This window comes from Pteropus alecto, unplaced genomic scaffold (genome assembly GCF_000325575.1).
Source record: "Pteropus alecto unplaced genomic scaffold, ASM32557v1 scaffold12, whole genome shotgun sequence".
NCBI lineage: Eukaryota > Metazoa > Chordata > Mammalia > Chiroptera > Pteropodidae > Pteropus > Pteropus alecto.
In genome coordinates this window covers 7,311,023-7,325,952 of record NW_006432669.1, presented here as the reverse complement: position 1 = coordinate 7,325,952, position 14,930 = coordinate 7,311,023, and the positions used below count along the sequence as shown (strand labels likewise).

General features: G+C 33.3%; 1 protein-coding gene across 1 annotated transcript in view; it reads right to left on the bottom strand.

The window, feature by feature from the left end:
* CNTN5 (contactin 5) overlaps positions 1–14,930 on the bottom strand; it is a 466,521-nt gene that overhangs the window by 240,110 nt on the left and 211,481 nt on the right. The window contains exons 8-10 of the mRNA XM_006907500.1: positions 7,428–7,564; positions 5,528–5,657; positions 3,288–3,438 (exon numbers count right to left, since the gene is read on the bottom strand). Of these exons, the coding sequence (XP_006907562.1) occupies positions 3,288–3,438; positions 5,528–5,657; positions 7,428–7,564 (418 nt within the window). The remainder of the gene's footprint in view (positions 1–3,287; positions 3,439–5,527; positions 5,658–7,427; positions 7,565–14,930) is intronic.

The following is a 14,930-nucleotide window of genomic DNA, read 5'->3' as shown; positions in this document are numbered from 1 at the left end:
GTTAAAGTGCTTTGTAAATTATAAATGCTATACACTTTAAGCAATCAGCATCATTATTAATGATAATAATATTTACTGTTTGAGCAGATCATATTGAAAATTCTATAACATAAACAACTCATCCTATGATACAAACAGCAAACTACGTAAAACTCACAAGCTTTATTTTCTTACATACTTTAGATGTATCATTTAGGGCCAAGTGAATGAAACATTTTGTAATATATAAGCAGGCAACTTTTTTGTTAATTAGATTTTTTTCTAAAAGTCATACTGTTATACTTATTACTTATCAAATTTTAAATAATTTATGTATTTCTTTAGTGAAAAGGGTGAACACCCAAAAAAAAAAAAAAGGTGTTTTGAAGACCCCCCCCCCAAAAAAAACAATCAAAATTTGGCAGAAAAGGATAAGCCAATGAGTTGTTTGGCACTCTGTTGATAAAATAAATGAGTTATTATTAACCTTCAGTTGTTACAATATTGCATTTACAGTTTAGAGTTAAATGGTACTTAACTCTAGATTCAGATTCATTTTTTTGAGTTTCTGATATATTTTCAGATGATTTAGATATTTTTCTGCAACTGAAATATTTCATTACATTTTCATGCCATTGTTCCAAAATAATTTTATGCTTGAAGTAATATTTCTTAAATTTAAATGTTTCTCTTATAACACATTATTACTTTAACTCCTTTTCCCTAATACAAGGCTAGTCTTTGTTTGCCCATATAGGAAACTGCTATTGGCTGTTTCAACCTCTAATGTGGAATGAATCCCAAAGAACTGTAAAAATTGTGAATGAAGGGCAAAGCTAACTCACTTAACTTTTGTTTTTATAATTGTAGGTTGGATAACTAAGGAACATATTTGATGTAGATCACATGAATGGTGAATATACTTATTTTACGATAAAATAAACCATGATTTGAATCTGTAGCCCTGATGTGAAATATATATGGTACAAAGTTTTCAAAGCCTTAACAGTTTTCTAACATCTCCTTTTCCATTTAAATGATGTTTACAACTCTAATCAAATGGTGGATGTGTTTATAACAAAAGTGACTTAAAATTTATATGTAACAGATTCTATTTTAAAGGATGTATAATATATACATTTTAAATTTCCATTCATACTTTTGGAATGTGCAGTTTTACAAATATCTATGTGCATCTTCTTATTGTTTAATAAAATTCATTATGTTGTTTAAATCATAGCCTCTTATTTTAATACTTGACTATTTTTATATCTAATTAGATTGTATTCTTCATGAAACCTGGGATTGCCCAATATGATAACAAATCATACATCAGTAAAAACGATATTTCATAAGTGTTCTTGTCAATTTTAAGTGTAAAAATGCACTATACCTCTGGAGTTATTAAATTAAACCATCTCACAAACCTAAACATATATATCAGAGTAGGCAAAATGTTTAGTAAATGTGGCCAAGTCTTGCTTTCAGTTTAATAAATAAACATACAAATATTTCACATTTCAGATTCCTCCCTGACTAGTATGTTGACCAGAAGTATTGACATATGGAAAAACTGAGTGACTTGAGTTTAAGGTCAGTGTATTTGTCTCATTAACCCAAGGGGTAAGCAGTGAGGAGAAAATGAATCAAGAAAACTAGAAAATTCACAACTTTGTTTTTCAACTTCTGGAAAATAAAAAGTTTATTATCATTATATTTGTTGTAATAGAAAACTCATAATCTTTTTTTGCTTTGACAAACAGACATCATCTAATTTTTTAAACTCAAAATGTGGTGTCTATAAATAGTTAATGAGGAACTTTTTGTGGTGGACTAAAATAAAAGACAAAGCTCACATGCTGCCCACATAAAACAAAGTAATGCATATCAAATGGAATGACTTGCACTGGAATATGTATTTTATATGTATATTATAATAATATGTATTTTATATGTATATAATATGTACATTATAAAAATTTCCAATACATCCAGAAAAAATAACCAAGTAATAAATTATTTGTTCTTACAATACAAAAATACTTTTTCATCTGCTTTAATAAGGTTTGTGCCAGTTTTAAAAATATTTCAATAAGCAACAATCCCCCCAAAAATGCAATTCATTCACATGCAATTCAACCATATGCAACACTGATCTTATGGTTTGTGATTTTGCCCACTCCCAGGCCCCTGCCCCAACTAAAAATGATAAATTCTCTTTCAAAACAAGATGCCCAGTATGACCTATGCCAATCCCAGATGATACCCCTTCAAGGAAGCATCGATCCTTGGGTCCAAATGGAATCCAATTATTCTATAAATTATTTCATCTGACACAGGCATTTTAAATCAATGTGTCTCAGATTTGAATGGTAAACAAAAACATCAAAAGAAAATTTTCAAGTATTTCAAAATATCCCAAAATTACTTTAAGAATTATTCACATGGACCATTAATACTGACAAATTACTTAGCTATGTAATTACTTAGTTCTGGACAAACATAAAACTAGGCATAAACTCCTATCCTTATTGATCAAATAAAAAATAATACCCTAAAACAACATACGCAACATTATTTTAACATATTGGAGGATATTTTGTCAAAGCCAAATCACCATTTGTAACATTAACATGGTAATGACTGGTAGAGGATGGGACTTTTGAACTTGGCATACACAGACTATGATGGGATGATATATTTCTCTCATTGTTTTTTTCTCATTTGTACTTCTGCAATGCCCTTTGGCTTTACTTACCAAAGACAAATCTTTACACATTATATATCCCTCTGCACATTTCTCATTTGCTTGTGGCAACTGAAGTAATCCTATAATATTTTGCATCAACATGATTGAAAACAAAAAGGCAGGCAGACAGGCACAGATTTCACTTGCAATTATTCTGTTATAAAGTAATTATCCAGAAGATCCAGAATATGTTTACATTACTTTTAACATTAACACTGAAATGAGGATACAATCTAAAAATAACTATAGGCAACTTGTAGATCCCCAAATCTGCAGACCCAAAATGAAAACCCAGAATAGCTAGCTTAACAAACACGTCTGCTTTCTTCATAACCTGATAAAATTCCCAGTTGGTGCTGAAACACCACAGATTCAAAAACAGTTTGACTATATTGAAGCAGAACCTAGGGTTCTGTTAATCACTTCATAGACAAAACCATATTTCAATCTGTTCATGAAATACCTTTCACAATTACTGCAAGACTTTTTCTTTGTGTGTATCATCTGCACCTTCAAAGAAGTTTGATGTTAAGAGTTTGAATTATGAAAATAGACTAACCTTTTATTCTCTCTAATTGCTTTGTCTCCCTTCTTCCAAGAGATGGTTGGTTTTGGAGAGCCTCGGGGTTTGCAATCCATGACGACTTCTTGGCCTTTTGTAACAATTATTATTTTCTTTAGCTGATTCAGTGCAAAAGTGGGAGCTGAAGCTATTAAAAAGAAAATGTTAGTTCTACCAGAAGCTATGACAATAACCTCTAATGCAGGATAGATACATCAATATTTTGCAACTTTTTCTACTGGGATACATTTCTAATAAAATCATATAATATTTATACACATAAAAGATAATAACTCAAAATTTAAGTTATTAATGAATAGATACCTTATTGGTTGTTCTTTTCATTACCAGGTGATGGTTTCATACAATGTGGGATCCACAAAGTGGATTTGTTTTAAAAAAATAACACTTTTTAATTATGGTTAGCAACTTTAATTATAAAAGACTAATGAGCACCTTGGGCAAAAAGTAAAGGGGCCAGCCAAGGAAGAATATTTGGGGCTTCCTTTGAAAAAATGGAGGTTACCTGTGGAGAAGACAATTCTGTTATCTATTTCCTGAGTCTTAACTAAAGCATACTTTACTTGAATGTTAAATACAATTGAATGCAGTTTTTAAAGAAATACATTTTTAAGAAATGGAATTGTTTAAATTTCAATCAAAAGTTGATATCATTGGTTGCAATTACTTACCTAGGTCTGATCATTAATTATTTTTACTGCATTTTCACCAAGACACTTTTAATTAAAGTTCCCCAGGTAATTCCACTGGGCAGCTATAGTTAAGGATACTGGACTACAATAATTCATGAGACAGAGACGAAAACAATATTTTTTAAAAGAAAGACACTTTTGAACCTAAAAGAGAATATGAAAAATATGTCTACTGTATAAGTCTACGGTCTCTGATATAATTATTGTACCAATGTGACAATTTTGTGGATATTTCATAAGCGTTTTATGTCCATCATATAGCAGTATAATGCATGGCATAAAACCATTAAAAATACGTATGTAACATAAAAACATGTATGCAATTGAGATGGGTTAAGAAGTTGGAAAAAAATAAAAAGTCTCATGTGGAAATTGCAGGTAACATTTTTGGTTGCCTACTGAGAATAGAACTTACAAAAGATAATTCTGAAAATAAGTCTAGTGAATGAGAAAGAGACTCATTTCACAATGTTTCTGGGTAAACTATTAACTAGGTGAAGGCCAAACCAGATTTTAATTAATAAATGTTGGAGTGTGCACTGACAAGAAAGTACATTAATATTTTATTGATTAGGTGTAGGAGACTGAAACATGGACTCCTCTAACTACTTTGGATGAATTAGCTATAATGTGGAGAAATTTTAAGTTCAAACATTCATAATTCAATAAGTTGGTTTATGGTATTACATTTAGTTGATATGTAAAGTTCCCAGATTCCTGAGATCTTGGGTGTTCCTGTTAATATCGTGCTTTGGGAATTTAAGTGAATAGTAAGTACACTTGGGCTCCTGGCCCACTTTTGGGAGGCAGTGAGTTAAGATCACCTAAGTATTTATCTTTGTATTATAAAATATCCAGAGCCAAAGTTTAGGAAATCATCAGAGTAGGAAAAAAGTAAAATCCATTCCAGTAGCCCAAATATGCTCAATCTGGGTAGCCTGTTCCACTGGATTCTTTCCTGTACTAAATAATAAAGTAGTGCTACTTCCTGGTTACATTTTTATCAAGGGTATAACTCTATGAGACGGCTATGCCTAGACTCCCTTTCATGTAATGATGATAATAGCTGATGTCCTACAATGAGAGAGTGCTTTATTGTGGGTGCCTTGAAGGAGTCACATGTCTACTGGTAGGTAGGAGCTTGCTTGGAAAAATATTAAGCATTGCTATGGGAGAAGGGAGAGGCTGCTTGAAATCTACATTCTGATCCCCCACCCTCAAGGCATTTTTCCTTGGAAGTTAACATATATTTCTTATATGATTTTTTTTAATATCATAGAACAGACATATTGTGTAAACTTGTTAAAAAGTCAGAAAAACCTTATAAAAAAGTTATGGGACAAACTGTACCCAATGTAAACTTGTCCCCTAAAGCTTAAAAGATATATATCCGCAAGACAGAGAATTTTTTTCAAGCCATAAAATAGGTTTTTGCAATCATATCATGAAACTCGAGTATAGCAAGAATTAGAGCATGAAAAAAAACCAACTTTTTTCCTATTTGTTTACTTAGAAATTGCATACCTAAAATTTTTAGCTCAGCACTTGCATAAATGGTTCCATATTTATTTTCAGCCAAACATTGATACATTCCAGCATCTGACTGGTTCACAGTGTGGATCATCAATACTCCATTAACCATCTCAACCCTACTCTGTAATGAAATAAATAAAATTAGATACAGAAAGTGAACAAATCATACAGATTTTGCAGCAGTTACTGTCTCCTAGACCAAGGGGGAGGAAAAAAAAAAAAAAAGCCTGCAATTAATGCAGTTGAACATTATTTGACAACTCAGCAATGCAAATTTATCTTATTTTATAACATCTCATGTAAATTATAACTTTCTTAGAAAAGAAATTAAAACTATATATTCCTGTAGTTATTCTTCTGAGTTTTATTTCAGTTTTGTTTTTAAATGGAGCTGCTTTTGCTTGGTATACAAGTTAAGCTCATAAAGTACAATCGGCAGATGAAGCTTTTATTAGAATTCATCTTATAAAGGAGAAGCAGGGATTCACATGATAGAAAGGACTGAGGCATCAAGGTTAAGTATAGTTAAGGTCATAGCAAGAATCCTTTTATTATATTGATCTGGTGAGGAGTTTGTCTTTTTCTCACTTCTCTCAACAAAACAACACAAAGAAAAAAAACTGCCCTGCAACTGGATTCTGTATAAAATTATTGGTAAAACAATGTAAACTTCATTATAAGAAGAAACAATATAGAAGACAGAAAACGGAGCATGTGCAAATTAAGGTAAACGGAGGCCAAGCGCACATTTCAAAAACGAATTTTAAATTTAAAATGTTGTTAACCAGGTGTCTTGTCTACTTAATGTCAAGCAAATCATTTTTTTAAACATTAGTGAGTAGTACTTTATCAACAGAGATACCAAGTAATTTGACACCATTTTCAAAATAAACCCATTCACTTTGCAAACGTATTATTTGCCAGTGGAATTTACTTTACTTGGATGCTGGGAGTAGAAAATATAACCAGCATAGTCCCTTCTCAAGGTTTATCTGGTAGCAGATTTAGAAAGAATGAGAAAGAGGCAAATAACTCAATGACAGGATTTCCACCCTTTCCCTCACATTTTTTTTTTAAACAGCTCTATAGTTCTTTTTATTTGTGTCTTTTTGTGTAATTGTTTTGATCTAACTGGTTTCAGAATAAGGGAATATTGGAACTGGATGGGACTGTGGGAAGGATCTGATCTAATCTCTTCAATTCACAAAGAAGCAAACTGAAGCCCAAAGAGGTAAATGATAGACAAAAGGCCCCTGGGCAGAATGTGTTTGGAATTTCAACTTTATATTCGCTTCTTCCTCTATTTTGGCCGTAAATAGTGTCCACTTTCCTGCAAAGGCCACAATAACGGAAAGAGCTAAAATTACCATTATTCTGAAATTAAATAGTAATTGATTTATTTTCAAATCCGGAACACATTAAGTTGTTTTACAAAAAGGCAGATTTACTAAAAAGATATTTAAGTCTATGGGTAGCAGGATGTCACAGAAATACCTTGCCTAGGACACAGAAGACTAGGATTCTACTCCAATCTCGTCCCTTACTAGATACATGAACTCGGGCCAGTCATTTTACTCATTGAAGTTAACTCCATCATCCGCAAAGTGACAGCAACAAGCTAGATGTTATCTAAAAGTTGGCTAGAAATGACAATGAGTCTATAATAACCATTAATGTTTTCATGACTTTATAGGATTAAATAAAACCTAAACAATGTATTGTTTTTAATAGTAATGAGGTAATGAAAATAAAAATTGTTTCTATATTTGTTATATTACTCCAAATACTTAAGACATAAGAAATGGCTTTCAAGAAGAATAAAGGACAGTATGTCCTATGTGCAATCCTGCCAAAAGTACACTGGGACAGGTTAATAGTTATCCAACAGTACCTGAGTTAGGAGAGGCACTCCATTCTTCAGCCAACGGTATGTGGGTCTGGGTTTTCCAGTAGCCTTACATTCCCATCGCAAAGGGCTCCCACTGTCTAACTGAGTATCATTCAGTTTTTCTATCCAGTGTGGGTAAGCTGTAAGAGTTGAAGCATTAAAAAAAAGGGAGATTCCAGTCTCACTTTACCAAGTTCGAAATTTATATGGACCTATTAATTGCAGTAATTTTACTGATTCACGCTTTGCATTACACACAGAACTGTATTTCTCGTGTAAAAAATGTATAGTAGTGATATTGCGATCATTTAAAACATTTTTGTAAGCTAAAAGAAGTATATCTTGTTTCCCCACTTCAAAACAGTGGCTAGATTCTCCCTCAAGACACCATAATTTGTTTAGTAGGAAGTCAGGTACTTAAGAGGCATCACTTTTTCCAAGTACTGGGGCAGCGTTAGCACAGGTTGAAGTAATACAACACGTCCATTTATTGATAACTGCTCTTTTTTTCCTTAACAGAAACCGAACCGCTTTTGGAAAATAATTTGTAAATTCAAAGTTCACTTGGTGTACAGTTTTTTCTGTACTTACTAGCATTCTTCAAATATGCAAAATAACAACAGAGGAAGAATCCTTGATCAACAAAGAGTGTGCTGTGGCTGCGATTCGAAGCGGTTGTGCAACTTGAGAAAGCCGGCGCAGCGCGGAGCCGCGGTAAGCGTGCTGGGCCCGCGCGACACCCCGGGCGAGCGGCGTGGGCCGGGGCCGCGGCCTCGCAGGCGCGCGCGCGCTCTCAAAGCCCCGCCGCGGAAGCGTCGGTGCGCCGCGCGAGCAAGCCGCAAGCGGCGCGACGGGATGAAAGACGTCCGCGGAATTGTCGGGGCTCTGGCCCGGCCGGGAAGACGCCAGCCAAGGGCGAAAGGACGCGTCCACAGCCGCTGAACTAGCCGGCCGCCCGTGAAGTGGATGTCGGCGCGCGGCCCCGCGTGGAGCGGTCGCACGTGCAAATGGGGCCGCGAAGGGACACGGCTCCGGAGCTTTGTACGCACGGCGTAAATAAAAGTTCGGGCATGATCGGACTACTTTTACCAACTAAATGGTAAAATGTAATCCCCAGCTCCTACTTTTGTACTGCGTTGCTAAATTTCCTTTAGTTGTTTTAATTGTAGTTATCTTAAGAATCTGGTGCCAGAAGTTAGCTGGGTATAACCAGGCTGCGGGGAGTCTATCCTTGATATATGTTGTTGTTAGGCACTAGAACAGTAGGGATAATAGAATTCTGAGTAATAGGCCAAAATGCCTTTTTTAATGAACCTAGAGCACAACCTGTTGTGCACCTGTTGAGCTGCCCAGTATAGGGATGCTATAATATAATGATGAAAGTCGGGTTCAGAGATGGTTCTTTAACACAGATGTTCATTTTTATAAGTTAGGGGGGAAAAATCAGAGAGACCGGTTCCTTTTTATCGCCCCTCCTCCACTTACTTTCTCCAATTTTGGCAATTCAAGAATATGTTCTGGACAGAGGAAGCACTTCTTTTTCTCTGTCTTTCTGACCTCAATTTTGCTGCACTTGGAAAACTTCCACCTTTCTGTGTTTGTCAATGATGACGTTTCTAATATTATAAGCTAGCAGAGGTTGCTTGTTTTATGACAAGATAGTTTTCACTGCTCTAAAGAATTGTGTACGGTCAAAATCTAGAAAAAAAATTATTCTGCTGAATAATTCATTAGAAATAAAACAAGAATTATGTCATATCTGCTTTTAAACAGACTGCTTTTTTAGATTGGCGTTTTATACTCTTTTTGTTACGATTTTGTACTATATTTACTTGTAGCCAATAAATGACCTGCAGCAGAAGTATTTGCAAAATAAATGTGGAAGAACATTCAATATAAAGGTAATTTATGTTATAGGAACACTATTGAAAATGTGAAAATGAAGCATCTGAATGAAAGACTACATTAAATTCAGCTTTTCCGAAGTATGCTTTCCTTCTTTGTTTATCCTGAAATTCGTTTGTTTGGGTTTTTTTTAGAAATGTTAAGTCTGACCCTAATCAAATTAATCTACTTAACTCTTGAGTCTTACTTATGGATTTTTATAGACTGCACCCTGAGACCAACTTCTGCCTCAACAGAAATGCATAAATAGTATCTTTTGGAATTATTTTAGTTTTTTAACAACCGGCGTTATCTAGATACATCTCAAAACTTGCATCTTTACCTGTGTATATTATGTGGTTATCTTATAGTGAGTGTGTACAGATGTATTTCATTTGATGAAATCAAATTTTAAGTAACATATTGGACAGTAGTTAAAATAAACTTTATAAGTTAGAAAAGATATAATGTAATTATATCAAATATATAAAATAGAGGCTGGAGTCTTTCCTCCATTGGCTGATACTTAAAATAAAAACACTGAAAACAAGTGACCCTTAGTCCATAAGTATTCTATTTTAAACAATTAAAATAAATATGAAAAAAAAATTGAACAATTTGTTATTTCTAGCAACATTTTTTTGCCATAAATCTATAAAATATTTTACTTTGTGCTACTGAGGACTTTGGTCATTGATTCATTCACCTCATTTAGTCCTTGCTCAATCTTAGAGGCTATTAGGGATATAGAACACATATATTATATTTAAGAAGTTTATACTGTGGTAAAGGAGTTGTAAAGTCATAGCATAGCATAAGAAAGGAAAGGATAGTATGAGAAAGGAAAGAAGATATGCTGAAGGAAATTGCACATGGATATCAGTGGGTCTAAAGGGACAGCAGATGTCCAAAACCAAAGCCAATTTAGAAGGAAGGAGAAAGAGCAAGAGAGAAGAAACTGTCATTTATTAAATGTTAATCCTAAACACTGAACTCAGTTATCAATTGATCTCTGCAACATTGACCCTGAAAACAAACATTTCATTTTATGAATCAGGAAACGTTGGCTCAGAGAGGTTAAGAAAATTTACCCAAAGGCACATAGTAAGGGACAGAAACCACTTTCAAAGTCAGATATTTCTGACTCCAGGGAGCATATATTTCTTACATCCTATTTTGAAATATTGAAAAATGAATTGGAAGCATTTGCTGCATAACTAGTTGTCTGTAAATGAGAACTTTGTTTTTAGTAGCTCATCGGTCTTCCAGCCAACATAACCCAGTCTTTAAGAGACTTACCTTGGCATAGTCAGGATTTGTAGGCTTTTGAATACACTGTGATTCAACTTTAAGCCTAGAATCTATCATTCAACAGTCTACCAGGGTGAGCTTTAAATATTGATCCTAATTTTTGTGTCTGGCTCCCAAAATCAGTCTCTTTGTAGTCATCTACACTAAAAATACTGATAGAAATGATGAGATACAAAAGCAACATTAAACTCTGTTTCCTCCTTTGGACTTTCTATAAACTTTCCTACTCTACTTCATAACTATACATGACCCCTGTAATCCAAGTAGACATGTTTGCTGTGTTCCAAACACAGGCTGCATCTTCTTCAGATTGTTCAATACATGTGGAATGTTCTACTTCTCTGTCTCTTTTAATTCTACTCATAATTGAAGCTTTAGTCTAGTTATATAAGGTTTATTAAACCTAACCTTAAAGGAGAGTCATCTGTTCCTCTCTGGACATCTATAGTTCTTATTCACTTGGATATAATCACATAGTAGCTTTTATCCCTCTTCTGTTGCTGACATACTGTTATTGAATATTTTAGTTATTGTTTGACATCCCAGCTAGTTAGATCATCAAGAGTAGAACTGACATAACATATATATTTACTTTAGACATAGCACTGACCTACATATAATAGTTGGTTAGTTGTATTTGATATGCGTCTTAATATACTACAACTAGTGCTGGGATATGCAGCTTGTGGGAGTTAAAAAGAAATTGAAAAAAATCTTAAAAAGTTGCTAAAATGAAAATTTAGGAAAAAAAACTTTTAAAAACCGATTGCATCATATGGAAAAGCAAAAAACTAGAAATCAAACTAATGTTTCTTCAAACATATTTTTGGATTACTCTGTACTAATGGCCTAATTTAAAGTTCTGACTCCAAAATGAATTTGTCATAAATTCAACAAGTGACCAATAAATTTAAAAAGAAATAATTCTTGCTTTCCTTTATTCTTCAAGTACTTATTAGACATCACTATTGGTGCAATGATTAGCACTGAGAATACAAAGAAATATGCTACAATATTTACTTACTGTCTGCTCAAAATTTAACGGATGAGACAAATGCAATTAAAATAATATTCAAATTCACTCTACCAACAATTCTACAAATAAAAATGACCTGTTACGCTGCCACCAGAATTTTTTTTTTTTTTTTGAAAACTAGTAACCTCTTTTATCTAGCTTTTGTCAGGCCATCTATTTCAGTGTGAAAAAAATTTAAGAGACATATGGCACCTTAAACCCAGAAGCTATCATACTCTCACCAGGTGCACTATATATTGGCAACTACTTATGTAATACATTTGAGCTTCAGATCGGTCTCCAGGTTACATTTTTTAAAACTCTAAGCAGATGTGCATAAAGGAAATCTTGCTTATTATCTCTTGCCATTAGAAACTTTGAAAATCTGTTGTTACATGCTACTTGTTATTGGCCTCCTTCATTGCTCCTGTACTCTTAAGTGTTGAGAAGTCAACATATTTTATCCACATAGATCATTTTCAATATTACGACTCTCAGCTGTGGACCAGTGAGAGGTAATATGGTATACTGGAAAGATTACAAAGTTGGGGGTAAATGTAGGTTCAAATCCCAGTGTTACCATGCCCTTGCTCTAATACGTCATCAAGAATGAGTTATTTAACTGTAATGTGTCTCATCTGTAAGTTGTAGGTGGTAATTCCTATTTAAATGGGCTATGATGATGATTGAGTATAAAAAATATTGGTTAATTTCCTTCCCTCAATCCATTACCCATGTGATAACTGGAACTTTATTTTTTATCAACTATGAATATATATGGTATGATTTTCATAACACCAGAACTCAAGGTGAGAAATTTTCTCCAAAGATGAGTTGAAAACATTTTCTTTATGGATTAAATTATTAGCTAGAAGTCTACAACTTTACATTATTTTCTATGGCAAAATTTTAATGTATTTTAATAGCTAAAACATCTTTAAAAATCATGCCTAATATATAAAAACACAATTTGGAAGAAAAGAAAAATAGAGAGTAAGAACTAATGACGAGGATTTAATGTATCAAACAATTTAATAACAGATGAGTAAATAGGAATTAACTACTCTCCATTCCTTTCTCAACCATGCCTTAGCTCATGGCCTCAATATTTCACTGAGAGGTAGCATCCTATAGTTGGGGTTTGATTTCTGGTGTCATTGCTAGTTTTAAGTTGGAATCTGGTTCTACTGCTTATTATTATTTGGACCTTCAGTAATAAGCTCCTTAACCTTTCCAGGCCTTAACTTCCCAATCTGTTAAGCAGGAAAATTAATTCCTAATAGCTATTGTGGGTTAATATTACATAAAGTACCTAATACTATAGTAGTGTCTAAACCATAAGCTCTTGGCAGCTATTTGTTCCCTCTGATAGTTTTTTAGTCTCCTAAAATCCATCTATTCTTTACAGTGTACCTTGAAGAATGGTGTACATATCTAAGCATTAATCTTTATAATAAGCATAGACTTATAATAAAAATTGTCCTGAGTATAATGCTTACTGCTGAAAATAAGAATAATTAGAAAACAAAAAATAGTCTTTGTCTGGAAAAAGCTTACATGTAAACAAATTTGCAGACACTGGAAGTTATTAAAATTTGTGAGGATACTTTCCAGAGATTTTACAGCAAAACAAAAAGCAAAACAAACCTATAATACTACACTGCACTGAAAATAGAAACCTTATAGGATATTTAGTACAATGCAATGTAATTTTCTTTTAAGCATCTTGGTAACAGGTATTTTTTAATACTGATATATTTCTAGTCTAAATAATAAGTATAAACTATTCAGCAATCACAGTGACAGTATCCTTCTATATAGGGTAACAAATTACTAGTTGGGATACGTGATATATGTTTAAATTTATAGATCACATATCTTTATATAATAAGATTTTTCTGTGAACAAAATACCTCCTATTATGAGAGCTCCTTATATATAAAACTGCTTTAAAATGTGTGAACATGCTGCCTGCCTTCCTCTTTTCCTTCCCTCCTTTCTTCCTTTTGTTTTCTCATTCTTTCATTCTGTATTTTCATTTTGAATGAGAACCTTACCAAGCAAGAGTCAATTTATATTAGAATTATAAAGACTAAAAATTTTGTGTGAGTAGTTAAAACAAGTTCTTTTTTGATTAATCATCAGAAATTAGAGGAGACAGAAATGATCAAAAAAATTATTTCATCCATAAAATTACTCTATAGTCTAAATGATATGTATATTCAATAGAATAAATATACAGTTTATTCTAAGGTTCAAATTATTACCAAAACTTTGTGTTTTAATTTTTTTGCTAGTTTATTCCTTTTTATGAGTATTATTTTAAAATTGATTTGTGTTATGAACATCTTTACTTATGCTATATCATTTATTGTATGTTAATACAGATTCTGAGTTATAAACAATAAAACATGTGATCTAAATTTAAACCTACCACCTATATTAGCATTTTTAATGATTTAACCAAAAAAATAATACAAAAAAGGTTGCCTTAGAACCTTGGTTCATCTTTTGAATCTAAACTGAATATGAAAAACATTCCCATAATTATACTTTCAAAAAGAATGTGAGCTACAAGAAAGACTATGCTTTCAATACTCTATGAATATTGACTATTTAGATAAAAAGTGTCAGCCTCTACTCCTTCCAACATGCAAAACTCAGGTTACAGAGCTTCCAACAGAAATGCATCCTGAGAGAAGATTATAAACACAAACTATGGATACAATGGAACATTTATGCATCCTGCTATCTGTATCTACTGCTAGTCAGGTGGAAATATTAGCCAAGATTTTTCTACATTCTACAGAATTTGATGCGTGGGGGAGAAAAGCCCTCATGTTAAACACAACAGTTTAAAAAGTACAAGAGTTGAGTGAATATGTAATAACCAAGATACTTCTGAAAGTGAAATAGGGCACTATTCATAACTGTCCCGGGACAATAGACATAATCTGGGACTATCCAGGGCAAATCAGGAGCAGGGCAGGAAACCACCCTAAACATGGGCTACAGTGAAAGGCCACAGTCTTCTAAGTTACCTTCCCACGCTGTCAGAAATACATGACAGTGTGGGCAGGTGTGTCCTTACCTAGTTTGGCCTACAGTGTACATCTAATTGTGCATGACAAAGAGAATCCACAGTTGTTTCTTAGTAGCATATCCTCTCACCAGAAGGTGCACCAGTAATATTGAGTGAAAGCAAATATTTTTCTATTTTTCTTGGCAATGATTGCTACCACCAATGAATCAAGTAGTCCAAGTGGGAAGGAGGGCAAGTAGAATAGTGCCCTATA